Raw genomic sequence first — 22,913 nt, forward strand, 5'->3', positions numbered from 1 at the left:
TTAGTATCAACACCATTTTGTGTCACAGCATCTATAATTTCCTCTTAAGTTAGTGAAATCATAAAGCAATGGTTTAGGTGGAGTTTTGGAACAGCTTACCTCAGCTGAACATTGCCAACATGATATGAAATGAGGATGAAATCAGCCGAGGTGCAGCTTTGGTAAAGAGCCACAGCAGGACAGAAAAACAATGTACAGCACATTGGCTGACCCAAGAATAACAATTGCTATTGATTTAAAATGGTCTCTACCTTCAGTGGCTCATTTGAGGAAAATACTGATAAGAACAACAATGCTGTTGGAATGCCATCGTCTAGAAACTCACACTCCATATGGGACTCAAGAAAAAAAATCAGACATTTGGTCAAAAATTTGAAATTCTCTACTTGACCCTATTGTGGGAGCATTACCACAAGGACTACAGGAATTAAGAACATAATAACATTACAGGCCCTACACTGTCATGCTGACCTTAAAGCCCACTCCAAGATCAACCTAGCCCTTCCCTCGAACATAGCCATCCATTTTTCTATCATCCATGTGCCTTTCTTAAGAGTTCCTTAAATGTCCCTAATGTACACGTTGACCTCTGCCACTGCCCCTGGCAGTTTTACATATACCAACCACAGTGTGTGAAGAAATTACCTCTGCCAACCCCCACCCCATATTTTTCTCTAGTCACCTTAAAATTATGTCCCCTTGAATTCAAAGTCTACAACAATTTTTATTTCAGATGCCTTGCCAATATCACCCATAGCCACAATAACAAATTATAAAAGTTAATTCTGATTTATACTAGATTACCTTAGAGTACTCACAGCTAATGGTAAATATACACTTAAATATTTGCACAGCTTGCCTTGGCTTTTGCATTAAGTACAGTTATTTGGAAGGGTACTGGTCAAATTGGGTGGCAGGGTCTCTACCAAAGGAAGTGTAAGGTAGTCCTTCCCTCTGCTAGCCTGCAGGTCACCCTTGGGCAAGATGTAGCACCTGCTTAGCCCCCTGATCACGTGAAGCCATGGGAGAAGGTGGTGGATAGCCGTATGAGCAGCTGGTGCATATCATTAGTCGGTGATGCGACCACTGAAGCCAGGCAGACTGTCTTTGGCGAGTATTGATAATGGCTGGGGCCAGCCGTCTTGTCAAGGCACTGCCCAGAAGGTGGCAATGGCAAACCAATTCCATAGAAAAATTTGCCAAGAACAATCATGGTCAAGACCACGATCACCCATGTCATGGCATATAATGATGACAACGATCAGTCAAATATTCACACCCAGCAACACTGCTTTCAGAAACAGAGGACAGAAAAAAATAGCAAAACACAAGAACGCTGGAGGATCTCAGCAGGCCAGGCAGCATCTCTGGAAAAGAGTACAGTCGATGTTTTGGGCTGAGACCCTTAATTTGGGCATATTTTAGATAGAAACTCGACAATAGGAGCAGGAACAGGGAGTTCAGTTTAAATCTGCTCCATTCTTCTGAATGATCATACAGATCCTCATTCTTAGTACTATATTCCTACTGACTCCCCCATGAGTTGATACTTTGTGTCTAGAAATCAATCTCCTCTTTAAATATATTCATCTAGCCTGGCCCCCTCCACCTTTATTCACCATTCTGACTCAGAAAATTTATTTTCTTTGCCCCACCATCTATCCACAGCCTGTGACCCCTGTTTTAGAACCACCCCCAATCGGGGGGGGGGGGGGGGGGGAACATCCTTGTTACAGCCAGCCTAAGCCTACTGTCAGTATTTTGCATGTTTCCTTGAGAACCAGTTTCAGTGAGAATCATTCAAATTCAATGGTTGAGTTTTATACAGCATGTACTGAGTGTAAATATCTATCGCTGGAAAAATTTTAGAAAAACCTTGTTTCATATGTAAGTGTACAGACACCCCCCCCCCCCCCCCCAAAGCTATAAGAAAAATTGACAATGCCACACCTGAGTACTACATAAGAGGGCTTCCAGATAGGGGAGCCCAGGTAGCTGGTACCAGCCCTGTAATGTAGAATTCCTTCTTTTGTAACTGCATTTGCAACAGTCATGTAGAGGTTCTTCTGAGGCCCTGCTGTTACATCCATGGGATCCTCCCAGTGAATCAAACTGTAGAGGTGGATGGTGACGTCAGATACCTGCAAACACATCAACCAGAATTAGGTATAGCAGCAGCTGAAACATTGTTGGAAAACAGGTTAAGATGACGAATATAATTTTCATTTAACTTGTTGAAAATGATACTGCTGAATAATCCTTTTCCTCAACTCGTTTCCCCACTTCATTTATCATCAACTTCTGTTCCCCTCTCACTTGTAAATACACACACTATACTCCGTCCTTCTTTCCCCCCCCCCCCCCCAATGGACTTGTCAAAATCAAGATCAAGTACAGAAAAGTCATGCTGCAGATCAGGCAGCACCTGTGGAAAAAGAAGCAAACATTTCGGGTTAAAGAGCCTGCTTCAGAACTGGGAAAGAGAAAAAATAAGTTTATAACTTGCTAAGAGGATAGAGAGAGATGGATAGGATGAAGAGTATACCACTAATAGGGCGAGGTCAGGGTTGCATAGGGATAAGATTTGATGAAGAAATCTGCTTAATGGGTTAATAAGGAAAACTACAGAGAAATATCATGAACAGAAGCAGAGAGATGAAGGCAGCTAAATAAATGTAATGGATGGGAAATGCAGAACTGTAGGGATTACTGAGCAGAACTTATTTTCTTTCTTGGTAACAGAATTGGCTGAAGAGCAGTTGAATTTAATGTTGAATCCAGAAGACTGCACAGCACCCAGATGTAAGTGTTATTCATTAAGCTTCTATTGGACCTTGTTACAATAGTGCAGGAAGCTAATAACAGACTTCTCAGAGGTGGAAGTGGAAAGGATAATTAAAATGGAAGGTGCTAGGGATTACAGGACAGTCCCTGCAGAATAAATGCAGGTGTTCCACAAATTACGTGACTAATCTGCATTTGATTTCCCCAACACAGAAGAGATATTTTGAGCGCCAAACACAGCACATTAGATTGGAAATGCAATTGAACCATTGCTTCCCCTGAAAGAATTGTTCCGAGTCCATAGATGCTAGGAAGAGGTACTGGGCAGGCATTGAATTGCCTGAGGTTGTATATGAAAATATGACGATAAGTGTTTGGTGGAAACAGAAGACCAAACTGGGAGTCGTAATGTCCTTTTGGAATGTGGAGAGAAAGAAGTGTGTGATGGAATCCTGACAAAGATGGTAGAATTGCTCAATTCTTCTTAAACCATGAGCAAAACCTGACCTGCTTAGGCAGTATCTACAGTTACATTTTGCAGAATTTATGTTGTTTTGTATTTTCCCTTAACATTTCACAACATTTGTTTATACTTCTCTGAAACTATCCTTATTAACACATTCAACCACATTATTCCGTCAATAGCCCTCAGAAACCCAACTTCGCCCTGCGATATTAACCTTGTTAATATTGTCCTCATTCCGTGAGCAATTTAAAACTAATCTGTTTTACTCTTACCTTGTTTTGAAGCGTCTTTGAACAGAAACATTAGCTCTGTATCTCTTTCCATAGATGACAGATAACCAGTATTTTCTGGTTTTATTTCAGACTTTCAGTATTTTAAAATTTTCATCATTAAAACATTCTATACATACTTGCTGTCATTTCCTCTAAAAAAAAGGGCAGGACATTGAATACTATGTTTTAATACCACATGAATATTTCTTGCCTATCTCATTTCCTCAATGGTGTCCCTCATTTCTCTTACCTCATCTCCTCTCATGTTGCTTAAGTTGGTCAAGCGATTAGTGTTTCATCCTTGACTAAATGGAACTACGCCTGTGGATTGCTCCATCCTCACCTCAAATGACCAGACATGCTCATCAATGTACCAAATGGTTTAACAGAGAACATGTATTTCCAGCTTAACAATCACACAGAAAAACCTTGCAATCACCATATTACCTCACAACTTGATTCTTGGGCCACAAATTTGGTCAGAGCCAGTTTCTGCATGGTGGCATCCATAAGGATACTGGGATATGGGGGCTCCCTGCAGCCTTTAATCATAGCAGATCGCAAAGCAGTGAGGAAAAACCTATAGATAAGAAACAAATTACTGGATAATTAGTGACAAAATAAACTTGACTTGAAAAGTCCAAGTTCTAGGAACGTACTGTACCTATAATATGACAAGTACATTTTCATCACTCCACTGATATGTTTCTTTAATTAATTCTTTTATACTCAGATTCCTTCTCCCATCTTGAAGATTTGGCCTATTAATGTAGGGGTCACCAACCTTTTTAAGCCCAAGATCCCCTACCTCGGCCTTAGTAAAAGGCAAGATCTACCTACTAAATTATTTAGAGAAAAAACAGCTCAGATCGTACTTCCAACTTGAGGCCTTTTATTTGAGCTAATTGTATTTGAATTACATAAAATGCTTTTGTCAAACTTTCAAATTAAGTCAACCAAGAAAACACTGTGACGAGCATATCAAACAGGCCATAGCTGTCTTTCTTTAAGAATATTACAATACTTCATACCTTTAATTCTAAGTTTCATTATTTAATTTTATTTCAACATGAAAAATAAATGAATAAAAATTGACTGTTGCACTCAGTGTGACGACTGGGGCTGAATACTTTCTGCTAGTTCCCTGAAATTTGGCTCATAACTGCAGACAGCCAGTCTGAGACAATCTGTGAGGTGGCTGTCAATAAGACAGCTCCTGTACTTAGATTTAATAATTTTCATCTGTGAAATTGCTATTTCACACAGATAAGTTGACCCAGAGTAGGCACTGACTTTTAGTGCACACATAGTGAGATGAGGAAACTTCTCCCTGCTGACGAGCCCCCAGAAGTCACCGTCCCTTGATCTTGCTTTAAGCTCGGTGTCATTTTGCAAATCAATTATTTCCATTTCCGTATCACTTGGCACACCAAATACTTACTGGAATTTGGCTGCTATCTTTTCTTTATTGATTGGCAGAAATGGGTTTGAAACAAATGCAACAATATCTTTCATGACGTTTAACTCCCCAAAACATCGATTGAACTCTATTGCCAGTTTGTCTAGGTAAGCACAGTATTGCTCAGGGTAAAAAGCATTTTTTTCCTTGATGGCCTGTAACATTTTCTCCAAGTTGTGAAAGTGTGTCAGCCTCCTGTTCTTTAAATTTGAAATCCAAACACCGAACTTGGCCTTAAACTGCGCATCATGTGGGGCAGGTGTCGGTCTTTTCCCATGAGTTCGTTGTTAAGTGCGTTTAATTCAGCCATTAGGTCTGTCAGAAACCCTAAATCCAGTAGCCACGCATCATCTGACAGTTCCTCGTGCTCCTCGTTTCTTGTCGACAGAAAAGTCTTTTATCTCAGGTAGCAAGTTAACAAATCGTTGCAGCACTTTGCTGCGACTCAACCACCGAACATCAGCATGAAGAATTATATCTCTGTAAGCGGCATCGAGCTCATCTAATAACACCTTGAATAAGCGGTGCTGAAGTGCTTTTGCTTGAATCAAGTTTATCAATTTGACCACCAGTGTCATTACATGAGAAAAGTCTACGACCTTCCCAGCCAAGGACTGCTGATGAATCAAACAGCGATAATCCAGGAAGTCAGGAAAATCAGGGTCATTACGGTACAGTGCTATAAATCCAATGCGCACACTGCACATTGCTGGGGCCCCATCAGTAGTAATTGCCACCAGTTTATGAATGGGGATGTCATGTTCACAGATATATTTTTAAAACTCATTGTAAATATCCTCACCTCTCATTCTCTCCTTTAATGGCAAAAGAGTGAGGAAGTCCTCCTTTGTTGTAAAATCCTAGAAAGCCATTCTCACAAATACAAGCTGAGCTGTTTGCATTACATCCAGGGATTCATCGAACTGTCGTGAAAAATATTCACAGTGATAAGTCCTTTAACACTTGTCGATCCATGTCCTCTGACAGTGACTCTACCCTCCTTGTCACTGTTGCAGGGCCAAGCGGTATATTATGTATTGTGGTTTTGATGTTGTTTTTGTTTTTAAAGTCATTAAAAACAGTCTCTGCGGTAACAGCCATTGCTTCCTTGAATAAATCGCCATTTGTAAAAGGCCTGTTGTGTTTAGCCAAAAGGTGACTTACATGAAATGATGCTTCAATAGCAGCCTTATTTTGAGCAGCGCGTTTTGTGAAAAACGATTGCTGGGCCTTCAACCCCGAACAGAAGTAAAACCTCGCAACTTCGGAAACAACCTCTTTTTACAAACAGCTTTCTGTAGCGGGAGTATTGCTATATTACCATTATCCTAATTAATATTACTTATTTTTATAATACTCACATTACAACAGTACTTACGTATTTATTTTTTTCCGGATCTACTGGAAAGTCTTAAAGATCAACCCTGGTTGGCGACCACTAATGTAAAGTATTACTGCAGCTGTACTAATTACTAGAACAGCTACCTTCTGATACCCATCAAGTGGACTGTACAAGCCTACACTTGAGTAGATGGATTATTATGGTTATGGACAACAACACAATCGAGTCTGATTCTCAACCTTTTCTCCCTCCACACCCACACAGACAAAAGTTTAGCATTGATTTCAGTAGATTGTGTAAGGTGTTAGAACTGGCTCAAGAGGCAGAAAAGTACCTATTGTGGTTCTGGATAAGATCAGCTAAAATTAGAAATTAACACCGCAGTGGAGAATAATGAGTAGTTAGACAGTATTTACTTTGTTACAAACACAATTTCAACTAAAGTATTATTTAAAAATATGGCTACATGACCACCTTACCCAGATACAATAAGTATTTTGTTTGAACCTATGATCAACAGGCTCTGCAGAGGAGAGAAAGATACAACATAAAAAGAATGAGTACTTGTCAAATTAACTGTTACTCCTTTCTTGCTGCTGCCATCAGGTAGAAGATACAGGTGCCTCAGGACTCGCACCACCAGGTTCAAGAACAGTCACTATTCAACCATCAGGCTCTTGAACAAAAGGAAATAACTACACTCACTCCACATCTGGTGTTCCCACAACCGATGGTCTCACTTTGAGGATTCTCATAATTTAATGCTATTTTTTATACTTGCATTTGCACAGTTTGTTGTCCATTGATCCTGTTTATAGTTACTGTTCTATAGATTTGCTTAGCATGCCCACAGAAAAAGCAGCTCTGGATGCATGTGGTGACCTGTATTAGTCTGATAATGAATTTTACTTTGAACTGAGATCTGAATGAGACCCTAGGGGCAATGTACTTAAAGCCAATGAACATGACTGAATACAGCTGCACCTTCAAAATTTCATTAAAACTCAAAAAAGATATGAGCTAGTGCAGGAATCAAAAAGTTCCGCATCTGGAGTAACTGTTTCCACACAAATATGGACAACTGTTAAAAGGTCTTCACGATGAGTCTGGGTTAAAGAAGGAACATTCAGGCAATGACTGACTACTCGTCCAATATCGGCACAATCTGAACTTACTCAGTCAGAGATTCATCTGCTGTGTCTAGAAGGAACTGCCTCCGTCGATTAGTGCAAACAAGCTGAATAGTCTGTTGACCAAGTCCCACCTTTGACAAAGAACATATGAGTGAAAGACTGCAAATTATGACCACGGTCAGAGCAAATATTGTAAATTATCCTACCAAGTGAGAGAATTTTATACTGCAAATAAGATGATGATATGTTACACAATAATACCCCACAAGCAGCATTTTGGTTTTAAAATTTTATGATGTCTCCACTTCTTAATTTGTCCGTTTCACTCATCTACTTGGTTTAATTCCACAGGTGGCAGTAGCAATCTAGTACTATAAACGGTACATTACCGTACTCAGGCAACAGGGGTGAATTAGATTGAGGGAGATGGTATACAATCATGGGATGACATCGGTTCAGTTTACTTTTGGTTATCAGACATTAAATAAACATCACGCTTAAAGCTGTTCTCTCGTTTCCTAAGAGCTAATGAGACCTAATGCTACAAAACTAACAACGTCATTTTAAAATTACCTACTACTGGCAATGTTATTACCAATATTCTTATTTATTTTGCAAAGGGAGAGGCACTGAAAATACTTGTTATCCTATTTTACAGAAAGAGAGCTAATAAGAAATGGTACAACATCCTGGCAAAAAGCTAGCCCAACCAGATTTATTGGTTCCCGATGAAGTGCACCATTTGAAAGATCATAACTCACAGAAATATAGTCAAGTTCATTGTAGGATACTGCTTCCTCCACTGCATAGGGCTTGTCTGCAGCTCCTATACAAAGCACAAGACTGAGTCAGACATAGGCACTACAATCTAACCTATGCCTTGGCTTGCATTGTAAAACAACTTCATTACACATCTACTGTAAGTATAGTATTAAATGTCACCTAAATGAGAATCTGAATAGTGTGGAACATTCAGCTCCCATTTCCATGACATTGAGGAAAACACTCATTTTATCTGTTCCACTCTCCTTTCCTGAACTGAAAGCTGTGAATTTTACATCAGTTTCTATCAGCATACTGCTTAGTAAGTGGTCTTCCATCAGAACCTTCAGCCTTGGTTTGTAGGGTGCTCAGAGCTGCATTTTTTCAACTTTATGTAGTTAATATTTTTTTTCTTCTTCTGGTCTTATTAAAATATTAAAATTCCGGACTGAGAAAATAGTTACAATTTATGCAGAAAATGAAACCGACTGTATACTCCAGTTGTGTAATTGTGAAAAATACTGAAAAGTGGAACTGTGATCAAATGTATCAGTTGAATAATTAAGATAACATGATTATGACCAAACCCCCTGACATTTGGTTTTAAGATGGAAAAGTAATGGAACAGGTGCACAATGTACTCTGGAAAATGCTGGTTATGAATCAACTATAAACCAGAAGCCCAGAATCAGAATTATTACCAGACAGACTGTGTGTTGTGAGCAGTACAGCAAAAGACAAAAATGACTATAAATTACAGTAAAAATGAACAAATAGTGCAAGAGGAATAGCGTGGTAGTGTTCATGGACCGTTCAGGAATCTGATGGCAGAGGGGAAGAAACTTTTAAAAAGTTGTGTGGATTTTCAAGTTCCCTTAACTTCTACCAGTGGAGGCAATAAGAAAAGGGCATGTCCTCTGTGGTGGGGGTTCTTAATGATTGATGCCTCCTACTGGAGATACCACCTTTTCAAAATGTTCTCAATGGTGGGCAGGATTGTACCCGTGACAACAACCCTCTGCAGCCTCTTTCAATCCTGCATATCAGAGTGTCTACTGCATCAGAGCAGTGATGCAACCAGTCAAAATGAACTCCACTGTACATCAATATGAATTTGCTAGAGATCTGGTGACATATCAAATCTCCTCAAGCTATGCAACCTGGTCACTGCAACAATTTGAATGTGTGATGTGGCCTTTAAGAATACTAATTCACTCAATGCACCAGTCCAAAACAGATATTTACCTTTTCTCAACAGGTAGACATAACAATCTGTCAGCAGAACATACAGCAACTGTAGGTTCCCCTCCATATGACCTGTCCACATCTGCATCATCTAAGAGGAGAAATTGGTAGAGACAAGAACAGAGGGGAATGTAAGAGTTCCTAATAAATGCATCTGTTTTCTATTGTAAGCTATATCATCACCCAACGTACACTTGCTATAATTCAGTCAATTTAATTGAATAAGCACCTTAACGTTACCCATAATTAAACTGATGGAAAATGAATCCATCCACTCATTAATGATTTGAAGCATTTTTTATTATTACTAGCGAAAGATACTTTAAAAATGAATGGGAGAATTTGTACAGACAGATTGTCAGGTCATTTGTAACCGGGAGCTCCTGCAATGGAGTAGCACTGCACAGTACATCCAAAAAAAAAAGCAGTACTATAAAAGCAACATTTTAATTAACTGCCTGCATCCTTAGCTCTGAATCGGTGGAGTTCCAAAACTGCAGAACTCTGTTCATAGAAGACCATTTACTTGTCTCATTATGCCAATGATGAGGTCTTGAATAAAACTTCCTTCTACCTCCCTCTTTAGTTTGGAGAAATTAACAATTGGTTATGTTCCAGCTATTTAGATTTGCTTTCCTATTTCACTTTTCTTCATTCTCGAGTTTTGTTGGTGCCAATTTCTTGGTTCAATTTTATTAGTTGTTCACATTATTATACCCAGCTTTCTCCACACGTGACCCAGTGACTAATCATTTCCACATTGTGAAAGGCTAATCTAGGAATGCTAAAAGCGGATGCATAGCCTTTTTACATGCTAAACAGATGAATCAGTTTCCCTTTTATATTTGCCGTAAGAAACTATTTAATATAAGAGTGGATGGCAAGGACCCACAAAACAGAGCATGAGCCTACATCCACACTCACCGTGTCCACTGTGGAGAACTTCAGGTTTCTGGGAACCACCATCTCTCAGGATCTGAAGTGGGAGCAGAACATCAGCTCCATCCTGAAGAAGGCCCAGCAGCGGATGTACTTCCTGCGGCTCTTGAGGAAATATGGTCTGCCTCAGGAATTGCTGCTGCAGTTCTACACTGCAGTCATTGAGTCTGTCCTGTGCACCTCCATCACTGTGTGGTTTGGAGCCGCCACCAACAAGGATAGAACCAGACTACAGCGCACAGTGAGGACTGCCGAGCGCATCATAAAGGACTCCTTCCATCCTGTGCACGGACTGTTTGAACTGCTTCCGTCTGGTAGGCGCTTCAGATCCCTCCAGACTAAAATAGGCACTGGAGAAGTTTTTTCCCTACTGTGGTCTCTTTGCTGAACAGTTAACTGCCGGTTAACTGTCGGCTATTACTTGGATTGCACTACCTGTATGTATAATCTATATTTTCATTTATATTTATCATTATTATTGTTATGAGCAGAGAGACAACATCTGCCAGAAGTAAATTCCTTGTATGTGCACAGGTACTTGGCGATTAAAGTCTGATTCTGATTTGCCATAGACCCAGTTTCTAGTAGGAGGTAACAAAACTATTAGGTATTGTAACCCTTCTAACTCAGCATATGTGCAGAGAACATTGAAATTATTCTAGTTATTGCAGCACAAACTGTACTGAACAATGTACTTCCCACATCTTTATTGCAGAAAATTTTACCAGAGCAATGTGTTCCTTTTGAAATACTTGAAGCATATATTTTATAGACCAGTCACAACCCCATTACCTTATAGAGCTGCTCTTCATTCTCCCTGAAAACATGAATCATCAGCAGAAGCAGCAGATTATTGTCTACCCTGAAGAAAAATGGGAAAAACATGGATTATCTGACTGCTGCCACCAATTCTGACAAAATCTCAATATAAGTTTTAAGTCAAATCAAGTTGATTAAGAACATTCAGGAAAATTTCACTGAAGAGAGTTACGAGGAATACAGATATAGAATCAAATTATTTAGAGTATTCATGAATATAATGAAACAGCAGAAGACGTTGAATTAACAAACTGTACAAGATAGAAAAGTTAAAACAAAATTGTGGAGCATATTTGAGGATTGTTTGCTATTTTGCAGGTAGTTTCACACTTACTGAAGTGAAAAATACTCAGATCCATTTACAGAGTGATAAAAACTGGGAGACAAAATCTTCTAAGTCAATGAATGTTGCAGAATTTCAGGGAAAACTTAATGTCAAGCTAGTCTGGATACGAGCAAGAAAGGCACATATACAGAGTCGATAATAAGGCTTGAATAAAAATTCAAATATAAATGCAATCCTAATGGCAAACACTGAATTATCAGGAATTAGTCTTGCGAAGCTCCTGTTTGAGGTATATGATATGCATTTGTTTAGAAAAAAAAACAAACAAATGAAAGCTTGAATGTTCGTCCTGGTCCTCTGAAAATCTATACATCAGAATTAGGTTTAATATCAGAGGCATATATCGTGAAATTTGTTGCCTTTGCAACAGCAGTACAATGCAACGCTAATAATAGAGAAAAAAAAACAAATTACACTATCGAATAAATAGTGCAAAGTAAAAAAAGTTTGAGGTAGTGTTCGTGGGTTCAATGTCCATTTAGGAATCGATGGCAGAGGGGAAGCAGCTGTTCCTGAACCATTGAGTGTGTGCCTTCAGGCTCCTGTACCTCTTTCTTGATGGTAACAATGGGAACAGAGCATGTCCTGGGGGTTCTTAATGATGGATGCTGTCTTTTTGAAGCATTGCTCCTTGAAGAGCGTTTATAACTCTGCAGCTTATTTCGATCCTGTGCAGTGGTCCCCCACCCACATCCCATACCAGACGGAGATATAGTCAGTTAGAATGCTGTCCATCTGTAGAAATTAATATGCTGATCTTAATGGGGGGGAAAAAGTGATGTCTTTGTGGGCTGATGACATTTGTTGTCTGGTAAGAAAGGGCATGATGTAGCTATCAGTGGTCCAAACAGTGATATCTGTGTTAGAGAAAGCTAGAATATTTTTAGAAATCTTTAAATTTAAAGGGTTAGGAGAGGAAGAAAAAGCAAATGGGCAAAAATACTGTTGAGAATGGTTGCAATCCATTGAGGAAGAGAAGCTTGTGCTTTCAGGTGAGATGGGAAGGCAATTGGAAGGGAAAAAACTTGCTTATTTATTACTGAAGTTGTGTTAAGAAATTCTGACCAGCTGGAATCCAGTCATAGGAAAAGATGTTTGAGTACACGGACAGCACATTACTTAAACATCTCAACTCTATGATAATTTGATTCACTCCCTCAACCAGAGAGGAACAAAAGCTTAATCTATACATGCAAACAGCACATGTAGTACAAATAATATACACACCTGATTAATATAAGGGACAGACTGGCAGGAATCAATTCATGAGGTGACAATAACTAACCATTGATGGATGTCAGGACTTCGACATTTTGTGGCTGATCAGGAGGACTACATTCTGAACACTCAGTACACTGACTTTTAAATGTGTTCACTATTTTAGTATTTGCAATCTAAACCATGATCATTATGAAAATCAAGGGCAACAGTTTCTCATAACCTCCATGTGTGAATTTTGAAGCACAAATTCAGGGAATGTGTAACTACTCTAGAGTTACAGAAGTTAATTAATACTGTCTGATGCCATTATTACATTTAATATTTTTTCACTCTTTCATGAAGCTGTTGCATTTGCAATTAACCACTGAAGAATTTAAATACTCCACTGCACTTTACCTGAAGTCAGCTGGATGGGTTAGTTCTGAAGGACTATTTTGAGCTGCCTCATTCTCTGCTTTATTTTCAGAAGTGAAGGTCTGAATTTCCAACTGTTCTAGATCAGTCTCACCCAGCTTGGCATTTATGTTATCAGACTGGTTATTGGGTACCGAAACAGCCTCTGTATCTTCTGCCTCTTGACTCACTGGGGCATCAGCTTCCTCTGTGATCCCTTGTGTCGCTACAGTGCCAGGGATGTCTTCTTTGCACGTTTCTGTGCTAGCAGCTTCATGGCTACCAAAAACATTCTCTTGTTGGCCATCCCCTGCAAGGTCATCGTTGCAGCTACCTGTTGCACTAGCGCTTGGACTCTCGAGGGTAAACCTGTAGAACTCCATGGCAGGTGGCATCCGCTCACTATACTCGCTATGTGGAGACTCACCCGGGGTGTTCCCCGGGACACAAGTCCGAAAGGGCTGCTCGGGGTGACCGTCGTCTGGCATCCAAGCATTGGTGTCAGTTGTTTCATTAAGCTGCTCCATCACTTTGCTCAGCGAATGCCCGACGCTGCTCATGGATGTGTCCTTCATCTGCGGTATCTGTAAACCTGGCTGGGTAGCATCGGCATCAGACTCTCGTCGAGTCACGCAGAGCACCATATCCTCAGTGTTAGTGTCCTCAGTTCCAGGAATTGCAGTTGATTTCTGCAAATCCAATTTTGTGCTTTGTTCATCTTGTGCTTCCAGATCACAGTCTTCCTCAGTCTTGGCATCTTCTTCCTTTGACTGCTGTATTTCTTCCTGTATTTGCTCCTCAGATTTCCCTCTCTTCTTTTTTGGTGTTCTCTTCTTCTTTGCCAATCTGTGGAATTGAAACTACAAACAATTAATATCAGTTCCTCACTCATTTGGGCAGGTGCTAATTACTAACCCACGTGGGAAACTTTCCAATTGCACCTTTAGTCAGTTCAGACTGGCAGCAACCAACTGGGACACTAGTTAATGCTTTGGCCCCAAAGGAAGAACAAAAAGCAATCAGCATTATCTTTTGTATTCCTATCAAGAGGAAAATATGTGTTTAGATACAACGATCACACTAAATTGTGATATCCTGCAGTTAAATGTTTTGGCAAAACTTTCCATTTATGTGCACAAATTGGAACAAAAAGGGCCACATAGGATGAATATCCATGGGGAGACAGCTGTAATGGTAATACAGTACGTGCTCCCACAGCTCAATTTGAAATTCTATCTACAAAGCATGGTCTCATAACTTAAGGGGATGAGAGTATAAATTTGAAACTAAAGACCTTAAAGACCAAATTTAATCGTGTTCTGAAGATACAGTGTTACAGGAACCCCAGAAGCAATAAGACAAAAAGGTACTACCCAATCAACTTTGTTAGCACGTCCTGAATTCTGAGTTCTAAACTGTGTGATTTTTTAACAGTTCCATACAAACTGCTCCAAACAGTCTACAGAAACTCATAAGGTGACCACTTCCAGATGTAGTGTAGGAATCGGAAATAAATTCTTAGTTGTACAGCAACAAGGCTGTTGCATAGTCAACAAAATAATGTGTCTGGAGTTTGATCAGATGTTATATGAGAAGAGTGCCACCCAGTTGTACACAAATAGCAATGAGATTCTCTGGATGTTTATTTTCAAATAAACTGCAACACTGATTAATAAAACAATTTTAGTTATTTTGAAATGACTCCCCAGAACACAACATCCACCGGAGAAGGGCTGAGCTTATTTTAATATTTATTTTATTTATCGAGGTACAGCATGGAGTAGGCCCTTTGTGCCCTTCTGAGCCACGCCGCCCAGCAATCCCCCAATTTTGTTTTAAAACTACCCTAGTCACGGGACAATTTACAATGACCAATTAACCTACCATCTGGTACGTCTTTGGACTGTGGGAGGAAACTGGAGCAGGTACAAACTCCATACAGGCAGCAGTGGGAAATGTTGTGCTAACCACTACACTACCATGCTACCCCAATGTCTCACTTGAAAGAAAATGTGGTGGACATCAGAACACATTCCTGGAATTGGAATGTCTACATAGATTAAAAACTCAAGAAACAAATCCAGAAGCTTTTCACTCAAATGAGGAAGAACTAATAACAAAGAGGCAAACTAAACAAAGGGATGGGAAAGTAAGTTGCCATCTTTATTAGGAATTTGAATCAAACTGAAAGTTAGTATTTTGTGAAATACCCATCCTCTGTAACCTTCTTTTAAGGTCCTGAACACTAATGGCTGACCTGATTACTTCAAGCTCTGTGGTATTCTTGGTGACATCCTGTATATCCAATGTGTTCTCTTCTCCCTTGGATTCAGTGTTCTGCACCACATTGCCTTCTGGTGCATGTGGAGACTCTGTTTTCTCTCCATTAAAAGGGTTGTAGCGGAGGGTTGGGCTCTTTGAGTTTGGTTTGTTGTTCAATGGCAAACTCTCTGAGGTTCCAGATCGAGGGCAGCTGCTGACTGTGTCTGTCAATTCACCCTCTACAGAGAAAAATAAAAATGAAAATACAGAGGTCAGCATTTGCTTCTCAGATGATTTCTACTTGACAAAAATATTTTTTCTTTAATCAACAAAATGCCAGAGTAGCAATAAAAATTGGTTATTTGAAGCAGGATTAAAAATAAATTGACAAATTAGCATACAGAATCAAAAGCTCAATATCAGGAACCTCCTAGCACAGTTTAGAATTGTACCCATAATCCTATACCTAACAATCACCAGAACACTTATTTAGCCGCAGCATTTATTGCATGTGATTACAATAGCTACTTGCATTTGTAGAAAATTCATAATAACTATTCTATTTTGCTGACTTTGTTCCAAGAAAGAACATCCCTATTTAAATGTGATACTTTGTTGACAGCTTAGTTTCACTGCAGATGGGGAACAGTATCTAATGTCATTATCTATCTTTGATCTCAATTAAAATGTTTTGCAGTTGGGTAAGGATGAAAAACCAAAGGCGTAACCATTTAAAGCTCAGAAGCCTCTGCTTACCTAGTCAGACTGTAAGACACAGGAGCAGAAGCCATACGGCTCCACCATACTACTGTGGCCTATTTATTTTCCCTCTCAACCCCAATCTTCTGCTTCTCTCTGTAACCCTTGATGCCCTTACTATCCAAGAACCAATCAACCTTCACTTTAAATATACCCAATGACTTGGGTTTCACAACCATGTGTGTCAATTAATTCCTCCGATTCTCTGTCGCCTGGTTAAAAAAAAAAATCCTCCTCAACTCTGCTCTAAACGAGCTTTTCTTAACTAGTCTGGTTTGAAAAACCTTTAAATTCATTTACTTCAAGTAAAAGCTTACTTCAAGTACTTTCAGTTTTACACCCAAAGCTCTTGTGGTTTAGTGATTCAGTTGGTACAGCTGTTGACTCACAGACCCTGTGACCAGCACTGCCTAGGTAGTGAGTGAAGTACTCACATGGTCCTTGAAATTTCATATTTCTTCTGGGTGTTCCAGTTTCCTCCCACATCTCAAAGATCTGTATGCTGGAAGGCTAACTGACCACTGTAAATTACCCCTGATATTTAATAAATTTAATTCTAGTTTTGTCAAGGGGTGGGGGAAACAAAGGGGAATAGTGCTAATGGTGCTTTGTGGCAAAATGGCAAGGGATTTTTTTAAGCTTGTTGCAGCAGTAGAAACAGAGCCATATATTTCCAAAATATATTACTCAAAAAAAGACCCACGCCATTTATGACTGCATGAGCTGAAATTATGGAGAACCAACAAGTTCATGACTACTGAACCTTCTTGAGCTATAAAGATACTAAGAAAAACTAACAAAACTCACAGGTCAGAGAGAGCACAGAAACATGCATTACTTGAGGAAATTAACTCATTAAAAATTAAATCTGATGCAACGCAAGTTGGGAGCTCCACTCAGTAAATTTATTGCTTCCAGGTGGTGGAAGCACAAGGTCACTAAAATATATTCTAATAACCTCAGTGTGAGCTTACAAATAATATCTTTGAGGTTTTATTGGAACATCCCTTTCTAGATGCCAAGATAAACTATTTATTTTCCACATCTGGAACTGGTCACGCATGTCCTATGAATGAAGTAAAACAAGGAATAATGATGGTAATTTAGCAGTTAGAAATGGTACAATAGGACAGTAATGCTTGGGGTGACAGAAACCCAGTTTATGCAGATAGCTATACACACCTTTTCCAGGTAGCTCATTCTGAGGAGGAGTCATCAACCAATGTATTGCAATAAATCATGGGTTGACAGTGGTCACCGAGGATATTGAGAAGATGCAGGAAAACCTTAAAGCTTTTGAACATCATAGCATGTGAGATAAACTGGTGAACTTTCAATCACCTAACCCAACCCTAGCAAAAATAAACATTGAATGATTGTAAGTGCAATGCCAGTATTTGGAAGGGAAATGTTTGGCCTGGGCAAAATTGTTTGCTCTTTCAATCTAATGCAAAATAATCTATAAAAATACTAAAGCAGATTGCTATAAAGGCATTCTAGGTTTTAAAATTCAGTTATGGGATATGGACATTCAACAAGGACACCTTTAATTGCCTATTCCTAAAAACTAGAGGAGGTGGTGGCAAGTTTCCTTCTAGAACTACTTCAATCCTCTTACTCTCACAGGTGATGGGAGAAGATACAAGGCTCTACAGACGGTTAAAAAGTTATCCCCACGTGTTTGCTGCCCTTGTTCATCCTGATGGTATAAAAAGTGCTGTTTATATAGTCTAAAATGAATAACTGCAAAGAATTCACCCAGGCTCAGATTTACAAGAACGTTACCTGGATTGGGGAGAAAGCCTTATGAGAACAGGTTAAGTGAGCTCAGCCTTTTCTCCTTGGAGCGAAGGAGGATGAGAGATGACCTGATAGAGGTATACAAGATGATGAGAGGCACTGATCGTGTGGATAGTCAGAGGCTTTTTCCCCAGGTCTGAAATGGCTAACACGAGAGGGTACAGTTTTAAGGTGCTTGGAAGTAGGTACAGAAGAAATGTCAGGGATAAGTTTGTTCTTTTGTAAAAAAAAACGCAGACTGGTGAGTGCGTGGAATAGGCTGCCAGTGATGGTGGTGGAGGTGGATACGATAGGGTCTTTTAAGAGACTCCTGGATAAGTACATAGAGCTTAGAAAAATAGAGGGCTAGGGGTGACCCTAGATAATTTCTAAAGTAAGTACATGTTCGGCACAGCATTGTGGGCTGAAGGCCTGTATTGTGCTGTAGGTTTTCTATGTTTCTATTACTGGTGTACTGATGAACTCAGACATTGCAGAGGGAAGTAAACTTTTAGAGTAACGGATGGGATGTGAATCAAGCTGACTGCTTTGTTCTGGATGATGCCCAGCTCCTCATGTCACTGGAATTGCACTTGAGGGAAACCTCATCCCATTTATGACAGTTTTTATCTGAAGGGTTAGACAGGTTATATTTTGCATGGAGGTCGGTCACCAGTGTTGTGCCTCAGGGATCTCTTTTGGGACCCTTACTCTTATTGATTTTTATAAATGACCTGGATGAGGAAGTGGAGGGATGAATTAGTAAGTTTGCTGATGACACAAAGGTTGGAGGTGTTGTGGATAGTGTGGAGGGCAGTCAGAGGTTACAGCAGGACATTGATAGGATGCAAAACTGGTCTGAGAAGTGTCAGATAGAGTTCAACCCAGATAAATGTGAAGTGGTTCATTTTGGTAGGTCAAATATGATGGCAGAATATAGTATTAATGTTAAGACTCTTGGCAGTGTGGAGGATCAGAGGGATCTTGGGGTCTGAGTCCATAGGACGCTCAAAGCAGCTGCGCAGTTGACTCTGTGGCTAAGAAGGTGTATGGTGTATTGGCCTTCAACAATCATAAAATTGAATTTAGGAGTCGAGAGGTAATGTTGCAGCTATATAGGACCCTGGTCAGACCCCACTTGGGAGTATTGTGCTCAGTTCTGGTCGCCTCACTACAGGAAGGATGTGGAAGCCATAGAAAGGATGCAGAGGAGATTTACAAGCATGTTGCCTGGATTGGGGAGCATGCCTTATAAGAATAGGTTGAGTGAACTCGGCCTTTTCTCCTTGGAGCGAAGGAGGATGAGAGGTGACCGGATAGAGGTGTATAAGATGATGACAGGCATTGATCGTTGGATAGTCAGAGGCTTTTTCCCAGGGCTGAAATGGTTGCCACAAGAGGACACAGGTTTAAGGTGCTGGGGAGTAGGTATAGAGGAAATGTCAGGGGTAAGTTTTTTTTAATTACGCAAAGAGTGGTGAGTGCGTGGAATGGGTTGCCGGCAACGGTGGTGGAGGTGGATACGACAGGGTCTTTTAAGAGGCTTTTAGATAGGTATATGGAGCTTAGTAAAATAGAGGGCTATAGGTAAACCTAGTAATTTCTGAGGTAGGGACATGTTCGGCACAACTTTGTGGACCAAAGGGCCTGTATTGTGCTGTAGGTTTTCTATGTTTCTATTGGTGATGAGGATCAAATGACTCTAGACTAACCAACCCTCTCAGAGGAGTGGTTTTGATAAGTTCAAAAGAACTAAGCATAACAGACAGCATTCCATCATTCTCTTGACCTTGACCTGTAGAAGGCTTTGAGTCATCATGAACTACTCGCTATAGTTGCTGTTCATCTAATGCATGGTTGGATTTCTAAAGTTTTAGATCTATAGCAGGTACAAAACCAAGTCCTGGGTCAATCCAAATTAAAAATAGTATCCTTAAACATTGTCCTAAGCTACTCAAAGGCTAAGTGATCATCAGTGGTAACCAAATCACACTGTTCAATATTGGGTATCATTGATTTACAAATGAGACAGATAGGAGTGATACACTTCCATAAGCAAGCTCACGCCAATGCACGTGATGGAACTATTTAAGTGAACTTTTCCCAATGAGAATCAGACTCTGGTCACTCCGGACAGTTCTCTTCTGCTATGACATGGAATTTAAAGTTAGAAGAAAAACATTTTAAAATACGAGGAGTATCACATTAACTGCCTCCTCAAAAAAGAAACTGCAAGAAGATTTCTGCAAGCCAACCAAATTATAGCAAGTTTGATTATTGTATGAAATCCACCACCATATTATGCTGCATTCACATTATGGCTTTCAGTTCACGATATTCAAATGCAATCTGATTTTCTCTGTCTGACACTCCCAATTGCAAACATACACAATCACTGGAAGCAGCCCTGGCAGGCATGCAGTGAGTCAGACAGACAGGGTTAGGGACAGAGCATGCAGCAGCCAGCAGAATGTGAACACAAATCTGATAAAGTCCCACCTTCCCAGTCAGTGCTGGGTATGGACTGTGCTGCAGAAAATACATCTCCAAAATCATAATCTATAGTTGTAGGAAGAGAAAGAAAACAAAACAAAAATTGGTAACGGTATAAACCATTGTCAAATAGTACACAAGATACCCAGTTTATATAGGTAGTGAAAGCATTCATGGCAATTTCACAATACCTATAAAGTGCCAGAGCGTTCCTTAACATCCTTCCTGGAATGATGTTTCTTTTGCTTCCAAGAACTTTGTGTTTGAAACCAGATCAGTTGGGTTGAACATTCTCTTAGCTGATCCCAACTTAACCCTTATATAAAGCCATTCTTAACTGGCAACAACACTTAGAATAGAAATTGAAAATAAAAAAGCTGTTTTGTTTTGGATGGCAGGATTTTACACTGTGTCTAACCTGATGATCGAGAACTGAAATTAGCAAAAGCGCAATTTCAGTCAGTGTGGAGCACTAGAGTCAGAAGGTACTTAAACCCTTGATCAACACACACAAAATACTGGAAGAACTCAGCAAGCTAAGCAGCATTCACGGAGGGAAATGAAGAGTCAATGTTTTGGGCCAAGACACTGACTGTTTATTTCCCTTTAAAGATGCTGCCTGACCTGTTGAGTGTCTCCAAAATTTCGTGTGAGTTAATTTCGATCACTATCTTATCTTGATTAGAACAGAATTACTTGGAAGAAAACAAACAAGCAAACAAGTATAATGCTGCTGTTTACTTGGAGGTCTAAATGTCTAAAAATATACTGCTAAATACCAGCTTACTTGTATACATACTGGTGTGGATGAGTCTGCTGAAATGCCATTCAGCATAACTATGTAGATTGTTACCCTGTTTAAAACCTATTTCCAGAGCAAAGAGAATCTCTTTCAAGCGAGATTGGAGACGACATCAGGTGCACGTCAACTCTGGTAGAGTTTGTGAGACATTACTTCATACAAAGCAAAACCCAACAGCATAAATGGCTGCGATGCCTCACGACCAGATGAGCTCAACACTTTCCATGCCCACTTTGAAAGGGAGAATATAACTACACCAGGTGACCCTGTGACCTCTGTCTTGGAGGCCGATGTTAGGCTGCTTCTATGAAGGGTGAACCCTCGCAAGGCGGCAGGCCCCTCTAGATTACCTGGTAAGGCTCTGAAAACTTGTGCCAACCAGCTGGCGGGAGTATTCAAGGACATTTTCAACCTCTCACTGCTACAGTTGGAAGTTCCCACTCATCTCAAAAAGGCAACAATTATACCAGTGCCCAAGAAGAGTAATATGAGCTGCCCTAATGGGTATCGTCCAGTTGCACTCACTCTATGATGAAATGCTTTGAGAGGTTGGTCATGGCCAGAATCAACTCCTGCCTCAGCAAGGACCTGGACCCACTGCAATTTGCCTATTGCCATAGCAGGTCCATGACAGACACAATCTCAATGGCTCTTCACAAAGCCTTAGGTCACCTGGACAATACAAGCACCAACATCAGGATGTTTAATACCATCATTCCCACAGTCCTGATCGATAAGCTATAGAACATGGGCCTCTGTATCTCTCTCTGCAATTGGATCCTTGACTTCCAAACTGGAAGACCACTATCTGTGCAAATTGGTGATAATATCTCCTCCTCGCTGACAATCAACCCCGGCACACCTCAAAGGTTTGTACTTAGCCCACTGCTCCACTCCCTTTATACCCATGACTGTGAGACTAGGTATAGCTCAAATACCATCTATAAATTTAATGGTTGTATCATCGTTGGTAGAATCTCAAATAGAGACAAGAAGGTGCACAGGAGCGAGATATAACAGCATGATGTCGCAGCAACAACCTTGCACTCAATGTCAGTAAGACTAAAGAGCTGATTGTGGATGTCAGAAAGATGAGGGAACATGAACCAATCCTCAGAAGGATTAGTAGTGGAGAGAACAAGCAATTTCAAGTTACTGCATGTCAAAATCTCTAAGAATCTAACCTGGTCCCAACAAATCGATGCAGCTATAAAAAAAGGAAGACAGCAGCTATATTTCATTAGAGTTTGAAGAGATTTGGTTTATCAACTATAAGACTCAAACGTCTATAGATGTACCGTGGAGAGCATTCTGATAGGCTGCATCACTATCTGGCATGCAGGAGGGGGCTACTGCACAGGACCAAAAGAAGCTACAGAAAGTTGTAAAATTAGTCAGTTCCATCTTGGGTACTAGCCTTCAAAGAGCCATAACTCAATAATGGACATCACCTTTCTAAGGACCCCACCTCCCAGGGAATGCTCTCTTCTCATTGTAACTGTCAGGAAGGAGGTACAGAAGCTTGAAGGCACACACTCAGTGATTCAGGAACTGCATCTTCCCCTCTGTCATACTATTCCTAAATGGACATTAAACCCATGAACACTACCTCACTTTATATAAAAAAAATACATTGA

At 40.1% G+C, this 22,913-nt stretch overlaps 1 protein-coding gene across 2 annotated transcripts in view; it reads right to left on the bottom strand.

Moving 5' to 3' along the window:
* Positions 1-22,913, bottom strand: part of plekhm2 (pleckstrin homology domain containing, family M (with RUN domain) member 2) — a 57,011-nt gene that overhangs the window by 12,465 nt on the left and 21,633 nt on the right. Inside the window, exons 7-15 of one of the 2 annotated variants that reach the window (XM_059951932.1) lie at positions 20,481-20,540; positions 15,439-15,682; positions 13,185-14,027; positions 11,195-11,264; positions 9,464-9,554; positions 8,218-8,282; positions 7,499-7,587; positions 3,970-4,102; positions 1,951-2,141 (exon numbers count right to left, since the gene is read on the bottom strand). In XM_059951932.1, coding sequence (XP_059807915.1) covers positions 1,951-2,141; positions 3,970-4,102; positions 7,499-7,587; positions 8,218-8,282; positions 9,464-9,554; positions 11,195-11,264; positions 13,185-14,027; positions 15,439-15,682; positions 20,481-20,540 — 1,786 coding nt within the window. The remainder of the gene's footprint in view (positions 1-1,950; positions 2,142-3,969; positions 4,103-7,498; positions 7,588-8,217; positions 8,283-9,463; positions 9,555-11,194; positions 11,265-13,184; positions 14,028-15,438; positions 15,683-20,480; positions 20,541-22,913) is intronic. The other variant, XM_059951933.1, reaches the window with a different exon arrangement.

The sequence above is a fragment of the Hypanus sabinus genome, chromosome 27 (genome assembly GCF_030144855.1).
Source record: "Hypanus sabinus isolate sHypSab1 chromosome 27, sHypSab1.hap1, whole genome shotgun sequence".
NCBI lineage: Eukaryota > Metazoa > Chordata > Chondrichthyes > Myliobatiformes > Dasyatidae > Hypanus > Hypanus sabinus.